We start from the raw sequence: 23,750 nt of genomic DNA, 5'->3' as shown, positions 1-23,750 counted from the left end.
ATGGCTTCACCTCTGTCTTCTATAGAATGGAGATCTATGCTCAAAATGCTAATTTGTTTATTTAAATAAGCCTCTTGACTTTCTTTTTTTTAAAAAAAAAGTGTGAGGTTTGGATCACATCTACCAAAGCAAAATCAGAACTTCAGATTTTACCCAAGGATTGGGTTACTGAATGATAATATTACCTTCCACGTATATTTCTCACAATGCACACAATATGGCAAAAAGATAAAAGCAGCACAGAAAATAACAGCAAATGTACTGGATAAGCAATAAAATGATACAGGACCATCAATCACGTCAATTAACATATTATAGCAGCCTTTTCTACCGCTTACTATTCCTAATCAACCTGATGCATCAAACATTTTAAAAAGAGTTGTTCTATTTAAGGAGACTCAATCCACTGAAATCAAATTAAGTGTGAATGGCAGCCTATAATTTTTATCATCACATGGTATCTGTTTTAGGAATCATGTTCCAGTCCCACCCTGCTGGCTCAGCTGGGGCTAATTTGTCTGCACTGATTTCAGACCTCAGTTTCCCAGGAGCCCAGCCAACAGCTTGAGTAGAGTTCTGTGGCTATGCATACCTATGTTCTATATTTGAACCTACCTTTCCTTCTCCTGCTTTTTCTCCTCCTTTAACCCTACTCCTGTACTGTACAGTTTTTGGGGGACAGGAGGCGGGCAGGGATGGAGGACTCACTGGTCCTGAATGGGGTAACTGTGCCCCTGAAGGACCAGGTGCACAGCCTGGGAGTCATTTTGGACTCACAGCTGTCCATGGAGGCGCAGGTTAATTCTGTGTCCAGGGCAGCTGTTTATCAGCTCCATCTGGTACGCAGGCTGAGACCCTACCTGCCCACAGACTGTCTCGCGAGAGTGGTGCATGCTCTAGTTATCTCTTGCTTGGATTACTGCAATGCACTCTATGTGGGGCTACCTTTGAAGGTGACCCAGAAACTACAACTAATCCAGAATGCGGCAGCTAGACTGGTGACTGGGAGCGGCTGCTGAGATCACATAACAGTGGTCTTGAAAGACCTACACTGGCTCCCAGTACGTTTACGAGCACAATTCAAAGTGTTGGTGCTGACCTTTAAAGCCCTAAACAGCATCGGTCCAGTATACCTGAAGGAGTGTCCCCACAATCGTTCTGCCCGGACACTGAGGTCCAGTGCCGAGGGCCTTCTGGTGGTTCCCTCGCTACAAGAAGCCAAGTTACAGGGAACCAGGCAGAGGGCCTTCTTGGTAGTGGCACCCACCCTGTGGAACGCCCTCCCACCAGATGTCAAAGAGAAAAACAACTACCAGACTTTTAGAAGACATCTGAAGGCAGCCCTGTTTAGGGAAGCTTTTAATGTTTAATATATTATTGGGGGGAAACCCAGCCAGATGGGCGGGGTATAAATATATTATTATTATTATTATTATTATTATTATTATTATTATTATTCTGAGTTTCTTCTGCCCTGAATTATTCTTAGCCTTGGTTTTCTTTTCCCTGCCTAGGGTAGCCAGATGCAAAAGACGACAGCTGCACCTGTTAACTAAATATGACAAATGGCACCTGCTGAAATTCACTCTTCACCACAGCTGTTAATGGTGCAGGAGCCCAAGCCCTTTCCCTACCTGCCCACCCAATGCCTATCTTTGAAAATGCTGGTAGTGGTCTTTATCTTCCACGGCAATCTATGACCATCTACAATTTGCTTATCTCCACCTCCAAACCCTTGGGTAGGTTTCAATTAAATCTTCTTAGTTTAGACTTAGTGGTATCATGTTTTAACTTGCATCTAGTGGATATCCCTCCCATTCATCTCATCAGTGAAGCAACAGGGTTAGGGTAGGTGTGAAAAACTCATGACACACACATTAAGTCAAATGCAGTCATCCAGCCATGTAGCGAACATCAGGAGTTCAGTAAATGCCTGCCTGGATTCCAAAACAGGGGGTCTGACAAGCAATCAACTAGCCAAAATGTGTGATTGATGGACTGTGATTAGCATGGTTAGTCATAAATTGTGTAGGCCTGGATTAGAGCATCAAACGCATTAGAGCAGACATAGAAAAATGATGGGTCACCATATTTAAAAATTTAATACAGAGTAATTAGTTCCCATATGCCATTATAGTCCCTTATTATCTTACACATTAATTTCAGTTTCATGCATTGAAAGCTCAAGAAAGGGTGAATTTAAGTTAAACTGTACACAATTCATCCTTCAGAAAGATACTAAGAAGTTTAGTCAACTGATGGAGATGTTTTATACATATTCTAGAGAGAACCAGAAAAATTAAGCAGGAAATTAAGAACTGATAGCAACTTTATACTATTTTGATCTGGGAATGGATAGTCAGCCTCTTCTTACTGTCGTGTGCAATTGCAAACATTGCATTTACTTAGCTATTGCCAAATAAGGGGGGAGGCCAATTGAGAACAATGTTTGTTTCAATGGTGATGCAATTTGATGGGTGCATTGTGTAATGTCAGATAATGCCGCATGATGTGTCCTAGTCTAACCCTGCTTTAAGATCTGAGCTTAAAAAATATCTGCTTCAGAGTCTGCGAGGGGTGTTCTAAAAATTTTTGATTCCCACACTATGCCCAGATAACAAATAAGACTGAATATAATATCTGAATTTGCTATAAGCTAATGTAAGTAAATCAACAGCCAATCGACTAACTAACACTGTAATTCTTAATGAATTGGCAGTATTTCCATCTTTCTTGAATGGCACACCAGTGTACAGAAATGAATTACCGGTATCAAAATGAGTCAGGCTATGGCATTCAGTCTACCCATCCCCGCAAAAGAAAAACCCTCTGGTGTTTGATATTGTTGGTGCCGTCATCTGCCCCAAATTACTCTTTGCTAGATATTGGAAGATTAATAATATATATATCTTTTTTTTAAAAAAAAAGCCTTCCTGTTTCCGGTGCACCAGGAATTGTGTCTGTGGCTCGCCCAAAAGCAGCAAAGAGGGACAGGAGCCGCTTACACGGCAATCCACCCCTCCTCCATGCAGTATTCGCTTCATAAGACGCATAGACATTTCCCTCTACTTTTAAGAAGGAAAAAGTGTGTCTTATGGAGCGAAAAATACGGTATATGCTGCACAGTATTAAGGGTTTTTAATGAGAGAGAAAAAACCTAAAAGAAACAAATCACAGCAGAATTATCCTTGAATGCTCTTAATATATAAGGAGGTGGTCAATGCAAGCTACTGTTGCACAACATATTTCAAAGAACCATTACCATAGCAACTGCTGCGCATAACACAGAAAGTGATATGTAAAACTCTGTTCAACATGAAAGATTCCTCCCCCCCCCCCCAAAAAAATCCCTATATTACAATTTTGTTTTAATAATTAGAAGTTTGGAGATTTGGCATGAGAACATTTCTGAAGAGAAATGATTTTGGTGCATTTATCTAGTCACCTCCACCAATGCACACACACACACCCCCAAAAAAATTCTTCTTTGAAAAGCTCTGGAGTAAAATCAGATGAACAGTACATGCCTCATTCCCTCTGGATCATGGCCAGTCTTTTGGTGATGATATCATGGTATGTTAAATAAAGGAAGTTCTGAAGGCAGATTTGAACACACAGTGGTTTTACTTTACAATGCTAAAGTAGTACTTATCTTGCTTTGAGACGAAAAAACATTCATTTTCTTTACCTCAAATTGATAATTTAAGAATTAATGACGTCTAATAGTATCCTTCCTATACACTAAAGATGCAAATCAGCAAGTCAGAGTGTACAGTATTCTCTATAACTTACGTACTTATTCCCTTTAACTCACTTATTTGCATGCTACCTTTACTTTGTATTCAGGTTCAAATGTTAATTAATAGCTAGTGGCACAATGCCATTACTTATGAAACTGAAACTGTTCTTAAACTGAAGCACCACTTTAGCTAATGGGACCTCCCACTGCCACTGCGCCACCAGAGCACAATTTCTGTTATTATCCTGAAGCAAAGTTCTTAACCTGAAGCGTTATTTCTGGGTTAGCGGAGTCTGTAACCTGAAGCATCTGTAACCTGAGGTACCACTGTATAGACCTATTCCTTTTCAGATTTGTATCAATAAAAGAACCACCCAAAATAATTTAAATTTTAATATATCACAGATGTGAACGTGGTATGTTCCTTCTCTATAGGAAGAGAATCTTGTGTGGGTTATCACTGCCCACTTCTCCACTGGCCAGAAGTCAAACTTTTGAGAGAGCTGGGCAACCCCCTCACTGGTTCAATTTGTGCTTAAGTACAGTAAGTAACTGAATAGCCAAAAATAAACAACAGAGCAGGAAGGAAAAGAGACACAACTTGTTAGAGAAAAGAACTCAGCAGTCCCACAGTGGGATATACCACTCTGTTCCCTGGGGCCCAGTCCCAAGAGGCCCTAATGGCCCCTGTAATGTAGTGTGCATTCCTTGCATATATATGCCTTGGTATCAATGTCGTCGGAACAGATCATCACATGCTTGCCTTCCACCAGTCTCTCCAAGTGGAGAGCCAGTCTGACCACTCTGAGATCCAACCAGTTTATGGGTTGACTGGCTTCCTCCATGGACCAGATCCCTTGGGCATACTGATTTTCTGTGTGGGCTCCCCAACTCGAGGGGCTCGTGTTGGTGGTTATCAGCACTTGTAGCTGCTCCCTGAATGAGTGCCCCCTCTCTAAGGCCAGGGAAAGCCACCACCCAAGGGACCGCTTGGTCTTCCTGCACAACTGCAGCCTGAAATGCCTCCATTCTTCGAGCTGGCAGCCCTGGGAAGGGAGAGGGTTTTCCATTTTTTTCTCTTTTGCCATGCCTAGAGCTGCCGGCAAGAGCAACCTGCAGTGGAGCTGGCAGGAAGTTGAGCTGGTGATGGGGTGGTCCTGCTCACCAAGTGCACCCTCACAAAGGTTTGACTTCCTGCCATTGGAGAGGTGCGCAGTGACAACTCACACAGGACCCCCTTTCTTCACTATAGGAGAAAGCACAGTTCTCTGTCCCAAGAGAGAGCAGCAGAAAACAAAAGTTACTAAGAACAAGAATATGAAATATGTCTTTATGCTACTTGTATTTTCTTCCAAAATATGCTATTTAAATGTAACTCTACAGATAGTTTGCCAGAAATGTATTTTGGTGCCAGTCATTTATTTATTGTACAATCCAAAGTGGATTACCCAGCATTATAAAACATAATTACAAATCCAATAAAGCACAAGTTAAACAATGAGAGCATAAAAATAAAAGCCAAGTGAAACAGGAAGGCCTGGCAAACAATGAGGGAATCCTTTTTCACGGAACAGGAACCCCAGTTATGTCTCTTTCAGCAGATTACAATGGATGAGAGAGCAAGGAATGAAGCCAGGGGTGTCAAGGCTCAAACCAGGATCTGCAACAGTCAGCAAAGCATGCACAAAGTGCGAGTAGGAACCCCCAGACACACACACCCTCAGAGACTGAGGGGTTGTTTTCCACTGTGCCCCCCACAAACGTTTTGGCCAAATCCACCTGGTTCCTTTGGCTGACCCGAACCCCTCACAGCCAGCCCACCAACTTGAGCTGAGGCTTTGTGCTCCACCATACCCATGCTTGACAGCCTTCAGCAAACTAGGACTGCATACACTGCATACATTAAAAGCACCCTCCAAGAATCCTGGGGGGGGGGACCTCACAGAGCTAAAGTTTCCAGCATGCTTAACAAACTACAGTTCCCATGATGCTTTTTGGGGGGAGGTGCTCTTTAAATGTATGACATGTACACAGCCATGTAGCACCAAAGGGGCTGTCGTCTCTACATCCTGAACTATCTGGCAATGAGGGGCGTCAGTGACTAACACAGAGAGAGATGTCGCCAGGTGCCTGCCATTGCAACTTGATCAACCTGAAGCCACCTGCCTGTACTTGCTGCCAGCTATGACCAAAATAACAGATCAGCCAAATTAAAATTACAAAGCAGACACTATAAAGCCGGTGAAAAGGGGGGGGGCCTCCAAAAGTCACTCTAGAGTCCTTCTCAACCTTCCAAAGGAGCAACTCAGCTGAAGCCCACGCTGTCTAAGAATTGGGGAGAATGGCTGTCGCACTAACCCTCAACTGACAAGAAGTGAGGCACAACACCCCGATGAAGCAGAACTGAACTGTAAGAGGCTGGTAAGCTGGTAAGAGGGAGAGTTAAACCTCTCCTTCATTAAAGGGAAGGGAAGCAAGTGTCCTTAGTATCAGGGTATCTCCAAGGAGGGAGTGGAAATAACAGGCTTTCCTCTACTGCAGCAAGCCTTTCCTGGGCAAAGGTTGCTGCAGCAGGCGGTGCAGAGATGGGCAGCCTAATAAAGGCATTTCAAAAGCTAGACAGGAATAATGCTACAAGCAGGGTTTGAAATCACCCTGATTTTGAGGATCTAAAACCAGTTAGTTTTAAAAGCCAAGCACAAGAAGACTGGGGTGTCCTTGGAAGGGTGGTTTCCAGGTGAACAAAACAAGACAATTGGGATCTTTTTCAACATGACAAAGGGATGTGTTTCACCCTAGGTGGGTGTACTACAGTACGACCTGAGCCATCACGCAAAAACTCAGGGCTCTCAATAGCCAATGGATAAGTGATATAGCCATGAATTCAATGCTGCACTTTGTTGAACATTCTGTCTGTGCAAGCATTTCAGCTTGCAAGACAAAACATTCCCCCGTCTCCTCCAAATGTGAACTCTTCTAGGGGCTTATCTGACACCCCCAAGCCAATTTTGGGTTGTACGTGAGGGAGGCGAGCCCCATTGTGCAAGTGGATGTCCTTGACGACAGAGCACATTAGGTGAATCCGCTCCCAGTCTTGTCTTGATTGAACTAGGAAGTGGAGTAAGATTAAGAATTAGCCCTCCCAGCAGGTCCCAGGACAGTGGGTAGAGGGTGGGACACTTCCATCTCAAAATGGAGACTTTTGAGTCAAGGCGATTCCGGAGAAGGAGGGGGGTGAAATGGAAGCAAGCTTGTACTCTTTGGCAAGAATGTATTGTACAATGACGTCTGAAGAGGGGTAAACACATGCATGTGTATGCTCCACTTTTCCAGATGTCTAAGCTCAACATGTGGACACCAGGAGCATTCTGGAGATGGCAGCAAGATCAGTGGCACCAGCATGCACCCACCTCTCCTTCTTTGTGCAGAGCCCTCTTTGGGCATATAACACATGAAGGGAGCTAATTCTTGTTGAATGTTTTATGTTCACACTGGAAAACTGAGCCTATTTGAGCTAACTATCATCTACAGTGGGATGACAAGGGTTTATAAAACCAGCACCTCAGTGTTCTCCTCCTCTATGTTGATCCAGTTTAGCATGAAAGACAGTGAGCTGCAGATTAGGAAGCCTCTGGTTCAAATCACACTTCTTCCATTATCTCACTAGGTAAGGTAAAGGGACCCCTGACCAATAGGTCCAGTCGCGGATGACTCTGGGGTTGCGGCGCTCGTCTCGCTTTACTGGCCGAGGGAGCCAGTGTACAGCTTCCGGGTCATGTGGCCAGCATGACTAAGCCGCTTCTGGCGAACCAGAGCAGCACACAGAAATTTACCTTTCCGCCAGAGCGGTACCTATCTCACTAGGTAGGCACACGCAAAACACATTTTTTTTCCTGAGCCTCGGCTCCTCAACTTGCAGTTTGTGGATAATAATGCTGACGGGCCTTAAAGGGTTATTGTTATTATTATTATTATTATTATTATTATTAATTGTAGAACACCCTTCAATAAGAGTTCTAACTTAACTGTAAGGACTGTAATGGGATAATGCATTGTATGTGAAGTGTTTTCAACATTGTAATTACAACGGAATCAAATGCCTCACTCTTTGTACCACCACACTATAGCTTTCTTTTCTTGGCATTTCTTTCTTGTGACCGGCAGCTTCCTTCTGAATCCTATTCCAATAAGGCATGGAGAAACACTGGAGCTGATGTGAATATTGTTCTAGCAACTATTTTCATCTTCCCAATCACTTATGGTTTGCAGTAGGAAGTGATGCAGGGGATAGTCATCTGCATAATTTTCCCAATTCACTTCTTTTTACAAAACAGGATTTGTGATGGCATAGAGGCTATGGCATCTGAAACAGGAGAAAATTATACAGTATGTATGTTCTTGGGTGTTCAGTGGGTCAGCTGCCTGCTGCCTTAGGTTGCACTTGGCCTAGAATTTCTCATGTATTGACATCTCCTCTAAACAATGCCGATGGCCTGTATTGGAAATGTAAAGTTCTTGAAATTCCATATCTCACTTTAAAGCAAATGCATTGTTATATACAATCTCATCACTCATCCTCTCGCCAGTGCTCAGCAAATTGATGATTACATGTTTGAGATCAGAAAACCATGACCATCAAACCCCTCCACCATGTGATATTTTATATCACCACTATGATATTTTATTATGCATTTATTATTATAACAACTGTTTTATATAATTGCTTTGATTTTTTTATGTTGTATGGATAGAATGCTATGGTGTTGACATTGGTGTTCTATGCTGTAACCTGCCCTGTGGTCTTTTGACAAAAGAAGGGAGGGACCGCAATACCTCAAAGACCACCTCTTCCCATATGAACCTACCTGGTTCCTGAAATCATCTTCTGAGGCCCTTCTTCATGTGCCACCTCCTTGAGAGGTCCGGAGGGCAGCAACATGAGAATGTGCCTTCTCTGCAGTGGCTCCCCGTCTATGGAATGCTCTCCCCAGGGAAGTTTGCCTGGCACCTTCATTATACACCTTTAGGCGCCAGGTGAAATGTTCCTTTTTAACCAAGCCTTTGGTTGATCTTATTGCAATCCAACACCCATTTAGAATGTGGCTCTTTTGGGGGGGGGGTGTTATTGGATTATTGTTTTTGGTTTGATTTTATATGTTGTGGTCTTGTTTGTGAACCGCCCTGAGACCTCCAGGTATAGGGCGGTGTATAAGTTGAATAAATAATAATAAATAATTATTATTTTAAAGGCCTGTGTCAATGTTGTGCTTCAAAGATGGGCCAATAAAAATACCAAGTCACTGAAAAGGTACACTGAAAATATATGAGAACAACGTAAGCATTCTACTGCATCAGGCCAAAGGCCCATCTAGTCCAGCATCCTGTTCTCACAGTGGTCAACAATACGCCTATGGGCAGCTCGAAGGACCTGACACAACAGCACTCTCCCATAGTATGCCCTGTTGATCCAAAAGAAATGTAGACAATACAGCTCATATTATTGTTCTTCCTAACCTACTTTTGTCTCTCTTGATAAATCTACCCTCACCTTGTTTTTGTGTAAAGTCCATTTTTTTTTTGGAAACAAAAATCCGGGTTGGGGGGGACATTCATTACTTCTTATGAAGTTATCACTGCCACTTTCATAATAAATTATTGCAGGGAATAATTGAAACTTCAGAACAGCACAAAGCCCCAATGTCCTCAAATAGCTGAAGTCCAGAAATTCCTTTGTTACTAATCCTGTGCTCTCTGGAGTCAGTGGACCATCACAAAGCATAAAAATAACTGGTGCCTCACAGCAGACCTTTACTCCTTGCCATCTTAAATTTCACTGTGAGACTTGATGGGCCTTTTAAAAGGGGTTGATGTTTTCTCTTAGTAAGCAGCCAGAAGCCTTAGCTATTCAATTGCGACTGAAAGATTTCGTTAAAAACCTATTCGTGGGGTGTTTCTTTGTTTAAACACTTTCCAGTGATGGACTGTGTGCCCAGCAGAAACCTTTTAAACATTCAACACACACCTAGACTACATAATAAATCTGTATTGAAAACTCATTTCTTATGAAAGTAATAATTTTATACCTTGAACAAACATCACATTCACATATGATTTCTTATTCAGCTTACTGCATTGGTGGTTCACTCTCTTTCCTATTTCTTCTGTATCTTTCTATTTTGTAATAAATTGCAATCATACAAAATAAAGTTTTTCCCCATACCTGTACAAGCTGACATTTAAACAATTTCACAGCCACAACAGAGAAAAAGTTACTCAGATTGCTACTACACTTTTCTTTCCAAAAGACCTTGCTTTTTATTCGTCCTTTATATTCCTGAGTTTCATCTTTTTTCATAGTTTCGCTTAGAGATACACAAGTTATCTCCTTGCCTTTGGTGCCTTTTCTCTATTGTGACACATATTATTATTGCTGTTAGGGCTAAACTGACTCTTCACCTACAAAATTTTGCAGGGCAAAAGGAATAAGGAGATAAGTTATGGAGGGGGAGGTCCAGAAATCCCTCTTGCACAATTCTTTCCAGTACTTGGGGGGGGGGGCAGCTTCAGCACTATATTGTTCTATCATTAATCTAAGGCATATATATAGTAAGAAGTAACAACAACGGAATCTAACAAAGGCTCTAAGAAAAAGTATGCTTCTGAAAACCCTTATTTAATTTTGGCCAAAGCTCTACATTGAGAAAGTAATGCAGCCAGCTACAAGGCTGACTTGCTGATGGTCTAATTAGAAAATGCTGGTGAAACCTCCAAGTTAAGAGCAGATCCTGAGATATGATCTGCATAAGGTGGAGAGATAAAAGGGTCTATAGACCACAATACATTACTTCTAGTGACTCTTACTGGGAGGAGTGTCTGGACAGAGGAGCTGCAAGGAGATAAAATGGGGGAGACCATAACATTATTTATTTAAACTGTTAGTCATTTAAATATATTTTTAAAAGTTTCTACATAACTTACCCAGAAAATAAAAGCCAAAGGCATTGCATAAAACCAGACAATGCTTTATAATAAAACCATTAGAAAACCTATAAAACAGACCCAGAAGACGGAAGAAAATGTAAGCTGCAGAAAACATTTCATCAATAAACAACAGAACAGTTTATATAATCCATCAAATACAGTATGACTGCATCTTACACGGGGTTTGCTTCCAAGGGTTCCATGTGTACTCAAACCTTTGGACACCCCCCCCCCCGGGGCTTCCAGAACCAGTGTGCCGCCTCCATAAGCCCCAGAATGTTCTCACGAGATCTCACGGGAACACGCAAGTTCCTCAAATATCTCACAGGAGCATTCCAAGCCAAGCAAGAGAACTTGCTTGGAAAGCAAGATAGAGCTTGAAAGCTCTTCTTGTGCTGGGAAAATCTGGTGCGAAGAGTTTTTAAGCTCTCTGTCTTGCTTCTCAAGCAAGGCTCTCTCTACATGCCCGTGCCACATATACATCGCAGGATTTCAACCAGTCAGGTTTCAAATGCAAATAGGTGAAATTGCACAAGTTGAAATTGAAATGATGGTGCCAGGCAAGCCTCCCAAGGGAAAGCATTCCACCATGGGGGAACCATAGCTGAAAATGCCTTCTCCCTTGTTGACTTTCCTCAGGGGAGAATCTCAGATTAAGACCAAAATGCCCAGGTAGGTTTACAGCAGGAGAGATGCTTAAAAAGATATTGCAGTTATGAGCTGTACAGAGCTTTATAGGTCAATACCAGCATGTTGAATGAGCTTGGAAATGAATAGGCTGCCAGTGTAGCTGTGCCAGGATTGGTGTTATATGATCAGCTTGCATTAAGCCTATCAGCAATAAGGCAGTCATATTCTGCCGCCACCAGCTGTAGTTCCCAAAAAGTCTTCAAAGTTAGCCCCACATAAAGCACATTACAATAATTTAATCATGAGGTTACTCCACATGACTGAGGCTACCTATGCCTCAGAAGACAGCATGGGATCCTGGAGGATCTCAAAATTATGGACCTGCTCTTCCTCAACTGTGCACACCTGTCCAATTTAAAAATTGGACGCCATTCAATAAGTGGGACAAGCCCACATTTAAACTTGATGGAGTTATCATGTCACATCTCATTTGACTGAAACCCTAAGCCTGCCAGCTCTCCCATGACCAAAGGAATGGACCATCCCTCCCCTTGACAGGGTTCTGTGGGGAGAAAAAGGTCAAGGGTAACTAGTGTGGAGCTGCATCTAAAGACTCAGGGCCAGCCCACCCCTGAGATAAGGTGAGGCAACCACCTCGGGTGGCAGGATCCACAGGGGCAGCAGATCAAGCCTCCAAGGAAGGCATCACCAGCTGCTGCAGCCACTGCCACGGTAGCAGCAATGTTTGTGGCATACTCTTGGAAGCTGGATCTGCTACCTCCTCGGCAGCGCTCTCCCAATGCCGCCTCTACTGCAGCCTCTCAGCAAATAGGAGGCCCTGCTGGTCTCCTCCTGCCCCGCCCAGCATGATTCAGAATGGGCCCCTTTCCCTTCTGCAATTATCTTCTGAGTTCCACTTCAACTGTCAGGTAAGACTGATTTGATTCCCCTGCCCTTGTTCCTGATATAAATCTTCACTCACCCCATCTTCTCTGGCGAAAGTAGGGGGCATTTTGTGGTTTGCCTCAAGTGCCAAAAAGGTAAAGACTTAATTCATAGAGATGAATTGTTGCAAAACATGATAGTCAGTATGGTTTGGTGACGGACCAGAAAGACCCACATTAAAATCCCTCCTTACTGGATGGTTTTGGATCAATAACTCTCACCGTTCCTAACCTGCCTCAAAGGATTATTGGGAAGATAAAATGTGAGAGGAGCATGAACACCACCCTGAGCTGCTCAAAAGAAGGGAAGGTTCAAAATATAATAAACAAAGCATAAATGATACAGGACGTGGAGAGCTTGCTATTTGTTTTATGAACAGTGCAGAGGAACTTTGGCACCTTTCTTAAATCCTGAATTTACTATGCAAAATAAGAACAAATATCTAATTTCCAGACTGGCTACCTAACATGTATGTTTTGACATGCCAAATAAATTGCATGGCGTTTATAATTATATTGATACATAACTGGAAACATTAGTGTACTCTATTTAAATACACAGAACTGGTTTTAGATATTGAGGTGGTGCTTGCCTATGGATGTTACTTTGGGGGGGGGGTAGGTATTCCTGGGCTCAAAATAGAAGTTGGAAAAGATTATCCTTAAAGAACCACATATGACAAAACTGACAACTTTTTAGATTCATAACATCTTGCACTAAACATAAAACCATGAAGATTTTAGGACTATTATTCTGGTTGTTATTATTTTAAAAATGTACTTTACATGAGAAATTCTTTGTAGAATATGAATAAAGGTTAAGATTACTCATAACTGAAATGGTGAATGAACATGGCTACAATGCATGCTTGTTCTTGCTCCCCTTTTCAGTTCTATTAAGCAAGACAAGATAAAAATAGAGCCACTCGCACATGCTGCTCACTGTGTCAGAGATTTATATCCCTTTTTATTTAATGATCCTATAGTGTTTGTGGTTTTTATTTGCTTAAACCTGTTTGCTTTTTAAACTGAAATATATACAACAGTCTGCAAGAATCTGATTTTTTAAAGAAAAAACCTCAACGCTGAACAGTTCTTTTTAAAAAGCCAGAAATAAATGGTAGAATTAAACCAGATGGCAGGCAGTTAATTTGAATTCTTGCTCAGGAATCAACAATATTGACCTCAATCGCACCAGTTTCAGAATAACTGCTTGAAAAGCAAACAGGCATAAACGAAACCATTTCCTATTTGTTCAGAATATAAACAAAATGCATTTTTCATTTTATGCAGCATGTCGACTGTCCTGATTTCTGGAAAACCAACATACTTTTCTTTATTCCAAAGCAAATGCCATACTAAAAGCACACAACATACAGAATAATCTCAGCAGCCATTTGGTATCTACACACACAGAAAAAAATTAAATTACAAAAAATATATGCTTGAAAACACCCACAAACCATCACATATACACATCTCTGCATAATTATAGAGGAATACAAGAACTCTGACTTGAAGCCTAGCAACAGTATCCAAGTATTAGTTAGTCTGCTAATCAACTACCCAAAACTCACACACCACCACCTCAATGTGTTTCATATTTAAAAATAAAACCCCTCTTGTTTCTATCTTCAGAGCTGCTGAAGGAGAAGGTAAACGATAAAACAAACCTTGTTCACTTGAGGAAGAACAACCCATGTCATTTAATCCATCTGATAATTCATCTCACCACAAAGAGCCAAGGCAAAACAAAATAAAAAGATTTAAAAATAGGTTATCCAAGTCAAAGGATTCTCAGTTCGCAGCATATTTAATATGTGCATAGCTGTATTTAAAGAGACCTTCAAGATTCCTATATATATTATTGCTGGTTTTTTGTATCTCCATCCTATAGAAGCCATAGTAAAAGCTGTATAGCAAATGCTTTCTAAACCTTCTGTGCTCATTTACTTGCAGACAGCTGTAGACTGGATGAAAACAATCAGGGATTAACTTTTCTATTCATCACAGCTTTTAATCCATTACTTTCCCTTCAGTCTTCAATAAAAATAAATAGATAAATAAAAATAAAATGCTGCAACTAATTGCAGTAAGAAGAGGGCAAATATATGTCAATCAATGGGGTTTAGCTGCTGGACAGTTTGTTAAAGCCTTGCAATGTTCAAAGATGCAATGTTGGTTTTCAACACAAAAATAAAATGGTATTGGTACAGGCACTGAACTGTAAGAGCTTTCCAGATCTCAACAACAATCAACAGTGCCCAGTTATTTTAGGAAAATGCTCCAATATATCAGAAATGTTTATAAAAGCTTATTACTGGGAATGTAAGATTTGAAGAATGCAAGGTGATAGGTTGTGTTCAGTGTGATGCTTGAAATACAAATGTGTGTAAAAGAAATTTGTGACAGATTAACTGCATACCTTTCACTCCCTGAATGTCAGTAAACAATAAAGGTGTCTTGTTCTTTCAAATCATGTCATAAGATAAATTACCTTGAAATGTGACTTTCAGTCTTAATATTTTATCTTTTTCCCCCTGCCTCTTATCGTTCCAATGAAGAATTTGATCAAATATGAAACTGACAAGTGTTAATGATATAAGAATTCATTTCTTATAGGACAAGGGTTTCTAGTCCAATCCTTTTCCCATTAAGTACTGGAAATGGGGTGTAACAAGTGCACTGCTAATGAAATACCCCAATCAAGGGGCTTATTTGGATGTAATTTGCCTCTCAGAATGGGAGTATTCCTGTCTCCTAGCCCCACCTCTTTACCTAGGGAGGCCTTAGAGAGGTAACAGAGGAGACGCTTGTTGAGAAAGGTGGGGGGTGGGGTGGATAGAAGTTCCTTCAAATAGGCCCTTTGATGTTATGTCCCTGTTGCAGGATGGTACTGCGAGTTGCATAAATGTTTAGGATAAGGAACTGCTATTCAGGGTTGTGTTTTTTCTTTGACACAACACACACACACACACACACAGGGGGGGGGGGTGTCCCGGGATACAACCTAATTGTTGTATAAGCAAACCTCGGTGCAGACTATGATGCAAGACTAATTGAGGATAATTATCAGCAGATACTGAAGACGTGTTCCAGGCACAATTCAAAGTGGTGGTTATGAAACACAGTGCACTACATGATTCGGGGCCAGGTTATCTGAAACACCACATTCTCCCTTAAGTTCTTAGCCTGATTTTATGATTCCGAGAGAGGTCCTTCTATATGTTCCATCAACATCTGAAGCACGTTGGGTGGAACTGGAGAAAGGGCCTTGATGACTGGTTCCAAAGGAGGCTCAGACAGTCCTGTCTGCAACGAACTTTCTCCAGGAGGCAAATAAATAATATTAAGATAAACCTTTGGCTCATAACTATTTTATATATGTTGGAACTGGTTTTAAGTGGTTCTTTTTATTGGTTTTACCTGGCACATTTTAAGTTTTTTTTAATTTTTTATACTCTTCATTTTATTGCATTTAGGGGATATGGGATGTTAGAGGAGGGATAGTACCTCTGGTGGGGAACACATTTGGTCCCCACCCTGCACTCACCTAGCACCTGTGGCTCCTAGAAGCTGTCAGCATGTAACAATGGCCATACGCTGGAAATGGCTTTGATTGGCCAGCTAAATCAGGCAAAGGTGACTAATGGTTCCCAAACTCTTGATGAGTTAGGGACTTCCCCTGCATGCAAAGACAGGCTCTGGCAGATTGAGCGGATGAGACCAATAGTGGGTCTAATGGTCAAGAAGGCAGTTACTGCATGTGTTGTAGAGGGAAGTGAGGGGCAGATGGGGCTCATCAACCTGAGAAGGTAGCCCATCTAGGAGAAGGAAAACCTCTGCTGGGTATCTTGCAGGATATATTCAGGAGAAGAAAAGGCTAAGGAGTAAACCCTAAACATATCCAGAGCGGAGTCACTAAGACGGTTGGATGGTGTCTGGTATGCCTTCTTCTGGCAACTCCTGCAGCCAAGCCGGTGCCAAACGTATTGCTCTGTTTTCATTTGGACCACATGAGTGAGGCCAAGAGGGAGTTCTTGTTGTCTGGGCAGCCCAGGACCTCCATATACACTGCCCAGACTTGTGCCCCAGGAAAGTCACTTTGGTGCTGCTAATGCAGCGGTTTCACTTTCACTCCCAGAGGTGCATTCCACTTTCTTTTGAGACAGATGGATGCCAACAATTATATTTTGTTTGTGTTGTGATAGTCACTTTGAGTACCATTTAGTGGAAAGGAGGATCACATTTTTTTAAGGATAAATAATGAAGGAATGGAAATCTAACAGTGCATCCCTATGCATGCAAACACAAAAATAACCTCCTTGAGATATAGGATGAGGGCTTGTCTAGTGATATATTCCTTTTGGTCTGAAGTTGTTACTCATATCAATTTTGTATTGGCAAAATGCTTGATATTTGCAGGTATTCATCTGGTTTTAAACTGTATCTCTGTAGTATAAGGCTTAACAAATGGAAATCAGATGTAGACTTTGCAGGCCCTTACTGAGAGCCAGTGTGGTGTAGTGGTTAAGAGCAGTAGACTTGTTATCTGGGGAACCGGGTTCGCGTCTCCACTCCTCCACATGCAGCTGCTGGGTGACCTTGGGCTAGTCACACTTCTCTGAAGTCTCTCAGCCCCACTCACCTCACAGAGTGTTTGTTGTGGGGGAGGAAGGGAAAGGAGAATGTTAGCCACTTTGAGACTTCTTCGGGTAGTGAAAAGCAGGATATCAAATCCAAACTCTTCTTCTTCTTCTTCTTCTTCTTCTTCTTCTTCTTCTTCTTCTTCTTCTTCTTACGGTGAAGTGTAAGTATTAAAGCCCAGAAGGATAAATACCCACCATCTATTACACAATGATTTTAGACTTCACTGTCCTGGCTACATTCAAATATATTGTATAGAGACATCAATTCATGTGGGAACCTATTTGGACAATGGGAGGGTTTATATTAACTTATATGTTTAATTTAAGATTTGTGTCCTTATGGTCACTCTATCCACAATGTGAGCTGATGGTGGTGTTAGCACGGGAATTTGGAATGGGCTGTGAGATCCCGCAAGGGCATCTCTTGACTTCCAGAGCCAGTGCCTCAAGTAGACCTTGCCCTGCCCCTGCCTCATTTCCATGTATACATGAAACCCTTGGAACCAAACACTCACGTAAGACAGGGCATTACTGTATATAGTGAGGTTCCTGCCTAATGTTCATGAGGTGTATCTGAAGTGCAATCACCAGTCCATGGAATTCCAAGTACGGTCAGACTATAGTATAAGAGCATTGTAATACTAGAATGTATCTTCTACCCCTTCTAACTCCTAGCATGGTTGTCAGCCCAGCAGCAGATCTATGATGTCCCCAAAGGCCTCAGCTACATACCTTTCTGTCCTTTTGAGCATCCAGGTCAGCTAATGTGACTTTAAGGGAGCAAATGTTCCCTGAGAGCTAGAAGCATGCACTCATAACTCCCACCCCACAGGAAAATAAGTGCACATATGATGCTGTGTAATATATTGGACATTTCCTGTAAAAACAGGAAATGGTTGAAACATGCTTTTAAGGGTGGCATGAACCTCCATTACATGGAAAAGGACACAACTGCAAAGGTCTGGTGAAACAAGCCTGTTTCAACCATTTCCGCTCTACCACTTAGTAAACATTGAGTAAAACAGTCCTCAGCATTCTTCAGTGTAACATCTACAGAGTAGGCTCTAACCCATGCCCTACTCTACAGTAGTGCCTAAATGACAGAATATGACACAGCATCTCCCCAGATTAAATTTCAGCTGATAATGGAGGATATCCAATGAAAGAAGAAAGTCTTTAGCCATACTCAGAGTAGATAAATTAAAATCAAGGGACAAGTCTACTTTTTTTAATAGGTCTTTTCTGAGTACGGTTAACATTGGATATTACCCATTGTTACTACAAAATGGAAACATCTGGTATCTCCATGGGTCACAATCATTTACAGCAGGATTCCTCAACCTTGACCCTCCAGATGTTTTTGGCCTACAACTCCCATGATCCCTAGCTAGCAGGACCAGTGGTCAGGAATGATGGGAATTGTAGTCTCAAAACATCTGGAGGGCCGAGGTTGAGGAAGCCTGATCTACAAGTATGTATGTAGGTTCATAATTGAATATAGTAACTTTATTGATTAGAAGTCGCAATTTAAATGCTGAGATATATATATTTATTACATACCTATATCAGTTTCCTTGTGATTCTTGATATATTCAGCAAGCTCAAAATTTCCAGCAATTATTGCCACCTAAAAGATGAGAGAACAGAGTGCATTTAAGATTTTGGGGTGAAATCTTATGTCCCATAAGTTATATGTGATTAAAATTCTAGTAGCAGATACAAACAAATATCAAGTAGATATTTTTCCCAGTATAACATCCTTGCTGATCCTTACTTTTTAAAACTTTTACATACAGTTCATATTCATGCTGGCTGTAAAACAGATGCTTTGGATTTCAATAAATGCATATTTTAACATTATAAGACTCATGTTGCCCAATAGTGATTCATAGAAATAGTTTGTTGGCCACAGAATCAGTAGAAGCACAGTTGGCAACAACACCTCCAAATATTGACATATTCTTCCATCAACAGACAAAAAAGTAATGGATTACAATACACAAACAAAATAAAAGATAATTCACTGGAGGAGGCCTTATTAAGATTTTGCAGAAATTTACTTGGTTGGGTTCTGATGCAAAATATTGTGATCAATCAGGTGTTTTTGACAGTAGGGACACTGAAAACTGCTTTATACCAGGTCAGACTATTTGCCCATCTCAACTGGACAAATCAGCTACTTCTTGGTCTTCTTTTTAACTTATGATACCAGTAACTGAACCTGGAACCTACAGCACCCTAAAAGCATGTTCTCTGTCATACTGTATGATTATCTCTATTGCAAATGCCACAATGCTCCCCACTCGAATATTTGTAAAATAATCATAAAATTTACCACTTTTAAGCTGTTCAGTTTGACAAACTTTTCTGCTATGTTGTATTTGTATTGATTATATTGTATTTCATATGTTGTATGATGCTTTAGTGGCCCTTTGGGACAAAAAGTGGCAATCAGATGAATAAATAAAAGGGAGTCAAATGTGTGTTCACAAGATGGAAATCGTAATTGGCTCTGCTAATACCTGCAAACATTATTCCTTAACCTGTCTTTCCTATAAGGAGTTCCTGTAAGGCAGGTTAGAGGAGAGAGAGTGACTGACCCAAAGTCACCTAGTACTCTTAGGTTATACAACATGGACTTTCAAGCTAAATTAGGAAGACTGCAGCATCTTCATAATCTATGAAGACTACAATATTAGATTAATCAGTTAAAAACCAGATAGGAGGACTAAATGGATTGCCCTTATAATGGATGAATGAATGTAAGAATCTGTATTTCCCCAGGAATCTGGATTGGAACCAATGCTTTTTAACTTCATAGTAGATGATCTAGGCTTAGGGCTGAGCACTGAAGTGGCATGTTTACTAGTGATGACAAATTATTAAGGGAGCAAAATCAAAAAAAGGGATTGCAAGGCACTCCAAACTGAGGCAATAAGGAACAACGTGGCTAATGTGGATCAATGTTAAATGTAAAGTGATGCACGATGTATATACAGTAATGGGGTCTGAGCTGGCACTGACTGACCAGGAAGGAGAACTTGGGGTTGTGATGTATAGCTCAATGAAAACATTGATTCAGAGTCCAGCAACTGTGAAAAAGGTGAATTCCGTGTTAGAGATCATTAGTCAATATTGTAAACCTGTGGTGCAAATCTATGGTGCACCCACACCTGCAATTTTGTGTATAGTTACAGGTGGGTAGCCGTGTTGGTCTGCCATTTTGTGTATAGTTCTGGATAAAGCATCACAAAAAGTATATTTTAGAGTTGGGAAAGGTGCTGCAAAGAGCAACTGAAATGATCAAGGGACAGAAACAACTCCCCTATTACCATTATTTGAGCACTCTTAGTTTAGAGGGGGAAGGAAACAAGAAAGGGAGACATAATGTGTGGGCAGCGTAGTTATGCGTGTTGTGAAGGAAGTGGACTATGCTTCTTGTCATATAAATAATAGTAGAACCTGTGCTCATCCAAGTAAACTAAATGGTAGAAGATTTAGGACAGACTATGAATAGTTGGAACTATAGAATTCATTACTGTAAGATGTGGTGATGACCACCAACTCAGACAGCTTTTCAAAGGGATTAGACAAATTCCTCAAAGATATTATTAAGGACTGTATACTACCTTCAGGAACAGATGCAGCATGCCTTTGAATACCAGCTTGCTAGGGAACAGCAGTGGGAGAGAGCTATTTCCTTCATGTCCTACTTCAGGACTTCCCATAGGCATCTCAATGGCTACAGCGGAAATCACTAGGCTAGACAGGTCCCTGGCCGGAGGCATCAGGGCAGTTCTTATGTCCTTAGGACAGGCCCACCCCCAAAGGGAAGGGAAACTTGCAAAAATGTTAATGCACGTGGCAGGATTCCCTGCACAAAGACTTCTGCTTGTGCAGAGGGTTTCCCCCTTGCTCCCCCACCCAAATTGGCTTGGGGGCTGGGAGAGCCCCTGGAACAGCACATGGTGGGAGAAGAGAGATTTTTTTGTTAGGGGATTGCCCTAGTGGAAGAACTGCCATAGCACAACTTGAATTCCCCCCACAGTAATTTCTGAGTAAATTCTGATAGTGACTTTGATTGAGTAAATGAGTTACAGGTGGGTAGCCGTGTTGGTCTGCCATAGTCAAAACAAAATAAAAATTTCTTTCCAGTAGCACCTTAGAGACCAACTTGCAGGGAAAGGCAAGGGGTGAGATGGCTTTAGATCTTTAGCCATCTCACCCCTGCAAGACTAATTACAGCCGTTAAGAGTTGTCAACAGGTTTTCCACACCTATCAGCTGATCACCCATTCCCACCACCCTTCTGAGTAATACCCCTCCCCACTCCCTCACTATATTTAAGGATCTGGTGACTTCTGTTTCAGTGTATCTGAAAAAGTGTGCATGCACACGAAAGCTCATACCAAGAACAAACTTAGTTGGTCTCTAAGGTGCTACTGGAAAGAAATTTTTATTTTGTTTTGAGTAAATGAGGATGGTTTGGGGGGTGGGGTTCATACTTATTTTAGTCACCTGTTTAAGACTGTGTGCTAAGCTTCCTACATGTCTAATCTGCCTCACCGCTGAAATTTTATTCAAGGTACTCTTGCATGATTGTCACTTTTTAACTATGATATCTAGCTAAAGAGGAGCATTGCCTTCGAAAATCTAAGAAACAAAACTTGTCATGTTCAAGAGTTAAACGCTCTATTTTATATATGTACCATTTCCTGCAGTACTGTGCAGTTGATTCGCAGATAAACATCATATGGTGTGCTAAAGTACAGAGAGAATGAGTGATTTGGCAATACCCACTGCAACTGACATTGTTATGATTCTCTCCACGGTAATAGTTTTATACACGTAGTGAAGCTAAATAGGACTTTCTTCCACAAATACATTCATTAACCTCAATAAGATAAGCAGCCAATCAGTGTAAGTATCTCTGAACCTGCCCTTTAGCAATGAATGCACCATAATTTTAAGGAATATATGATTATTTTTTGTGGGCTGCAAGCTCTCAGTAGCAATGGAGCTGGGAAAAATAAACGTGTGTTTTAATTCAGGCTGTTTCTGGCAAGCTCCATTCATGTAAGTTCAAGTACTGTAATGTTCATTTAGAGATAAGGGATATGGGCTCATCATCAACTTATGCTCATCCAATGACAACAATTTATTTTAAGCAACACAACCTCTCAGTCTTAACACTCAGAACTCAAACACTGAAGAGTTACAGCTACTAAATCTAAGACACGTTTTTTAAAATGACGGAATATTTGATGTGAAGCAGTAAATCTCCTCCGCACGCAAAAGGTAAATATGTTTTATAGCTCCAAAGTGAGACATTTTCATGAATACTGCTCAAGCATTAAAATGGAAGAACAGTAACAGCTCCCTCCTGATCTTGACAGCAACTCATTTCCAAAGGAACCGTCAGTCTCAGCTCAATTTATCTGAATGTGGCTGAAACATGGTGTCAAGGTATAACAGCAAAAAAGGGAAAACATTTCCACACTTTATGACAAAACATTAAAAAGTACTACGCATAATAATAAAATGCAATACTTTTAACACAATCAATTCACTGCCTGTGTAGCTTAGAGAGACCTTTTGCAAAGCTGGATTCTTTTGTAATTTATTTATGTCTAGAATATTAGGAGCTTGCAGCCAAATAATTGGCTACTTAGATTTCATTAAAGTTCATAAAACTCTATTTCCACCTATAGTTTTCAGCCCACTCCTTACCTGGTCCACTTCATTAAGCAACTCTGCCCTTGGCCTTTTAAGGATTCCAATCTCCCCACATGCCCCATAATGCTGGTGCCTACAGGTCCTCTCGACCTTAAACACTGTACAGCTTCTTCAGAGCCCTCCCTTTCAATTCATCCATAGTTGAGCTCCTCTGCCTTTTTATTCAAGCCTCCTCCTCTTTTGCCTACTTGTCCTTTAGGTCCATGTTTTCTCAATTAACATGCGAGGAGGCCACACCTCTCCATTCTGATGGACCCGCTGGATGTTGACTTTAACATACAAAGCCCTAAATTACTTAGGACCCAATTACTTGATGAAACACTTATCTCACTGCCTGCAAGGTTGGATCCTGTAATATGCAAGTCCTGTGGTCATATTGGCAAGCATACCTTGATATGTGATGGAATAGGATAGGACCTTCTTTTGGTAAGCCCATTTGGGAACTCCTTCCCTATTGTACACCTCATTAATGGCTTTTAAAGGACAGCTTAAAAACCTTATTCATACAGGCATTGGGGAGAGGGCTGTGTTGGTATGGCTATCATTTATGCTGCTGCTGCTATTTTTATTATTATTAACTTAATGTGATTTAATTGTGTCAAAGTGCAAGTAGATAAATAGGTACCGTTCCAGCGGGAAAGTAAACAGCGTTTCTGTGCGCGGCTCTGGTTCGCCAGAAGCGGCTTGGTCATGCTGGCCACATGACCTAGACGCTGTACACCGGCTCCCTCAGCCAGTAAAGCGAGATGAGCGCTGCAACCCCAGAGTCGTCTGCGACTGGACCTAATGGTCAGGGGTGCCTTTACCCTTTTAACTTAATTCTAATGGGTCTATTGTGTGCATTTACCATCTTGGGAACCTACAGGATAAGGTACTGTTTATAATTATAAGCAAATGAATGTTGCTGAACTTTCATGAATACTGACTTTTGGCCACGCTGGTTGAGGCTGTTGGGAGTTGGAGTGGAGTCCAGCAACCTTTGATTTAATTCCAAGTAATTTCAATACAAGAGAGCAGCTGTTTTTACCTGGCAGAAAGATCAAGTAGTTTTATCTTGTTTTTCTATTGCTTC

At 41.3% G+C, this 23,750-nt stretch overlaps 1 protein-coding gene across 8 annotated transcripts in view; it reads right to left on the bottom strand.

Moving 5' to 3' along the window:
- SHANK2 (SH3 and multiple ankyrin repeat domains 2) overlaps positions 1 to 23,750 on the bottom strand; it is a 315,835-nt gene that overhangs the window by 212,131 nt on the left and 79,954 nt on the right. For all 8 annotated transcript variants that reach the window (XM_033150235.1, XM_033150297.1, XM_033150242.1 and 5 more), the window contains exon 10: positions 18,504 to 18,570. In XM_033150235.1, coding sequence (XP_033006126.1) covers positions 18,504 to 18,570 — 67 coding nt within the window. The remainder of the gene's footprint in view (positions 1 to 18,503; positions 18,571 to 23,750) is intronic.

This window comes from Lacerta agilis, chromosome 1 (genome assembly GCF_009819535.1).
Source record: "Lacerta agilis isolate rLacAgi1 chromosome 1, rLacAgi1.pri, whole genome shotgun sequence".
In the NCBI taxonomy this organism is placed as follows: domain Eukaryota; kingdom Metazoa; phylum Chordata; class Lepidosauria; order Squamata; family Lacertidae; genus Lacerta; species Lacerta agilis.
The sequence above is the reverse complement of the archived record's forward strand: the minus strand, read 5'-3'. Positions and strand labels throughout refer to the sequence as shown.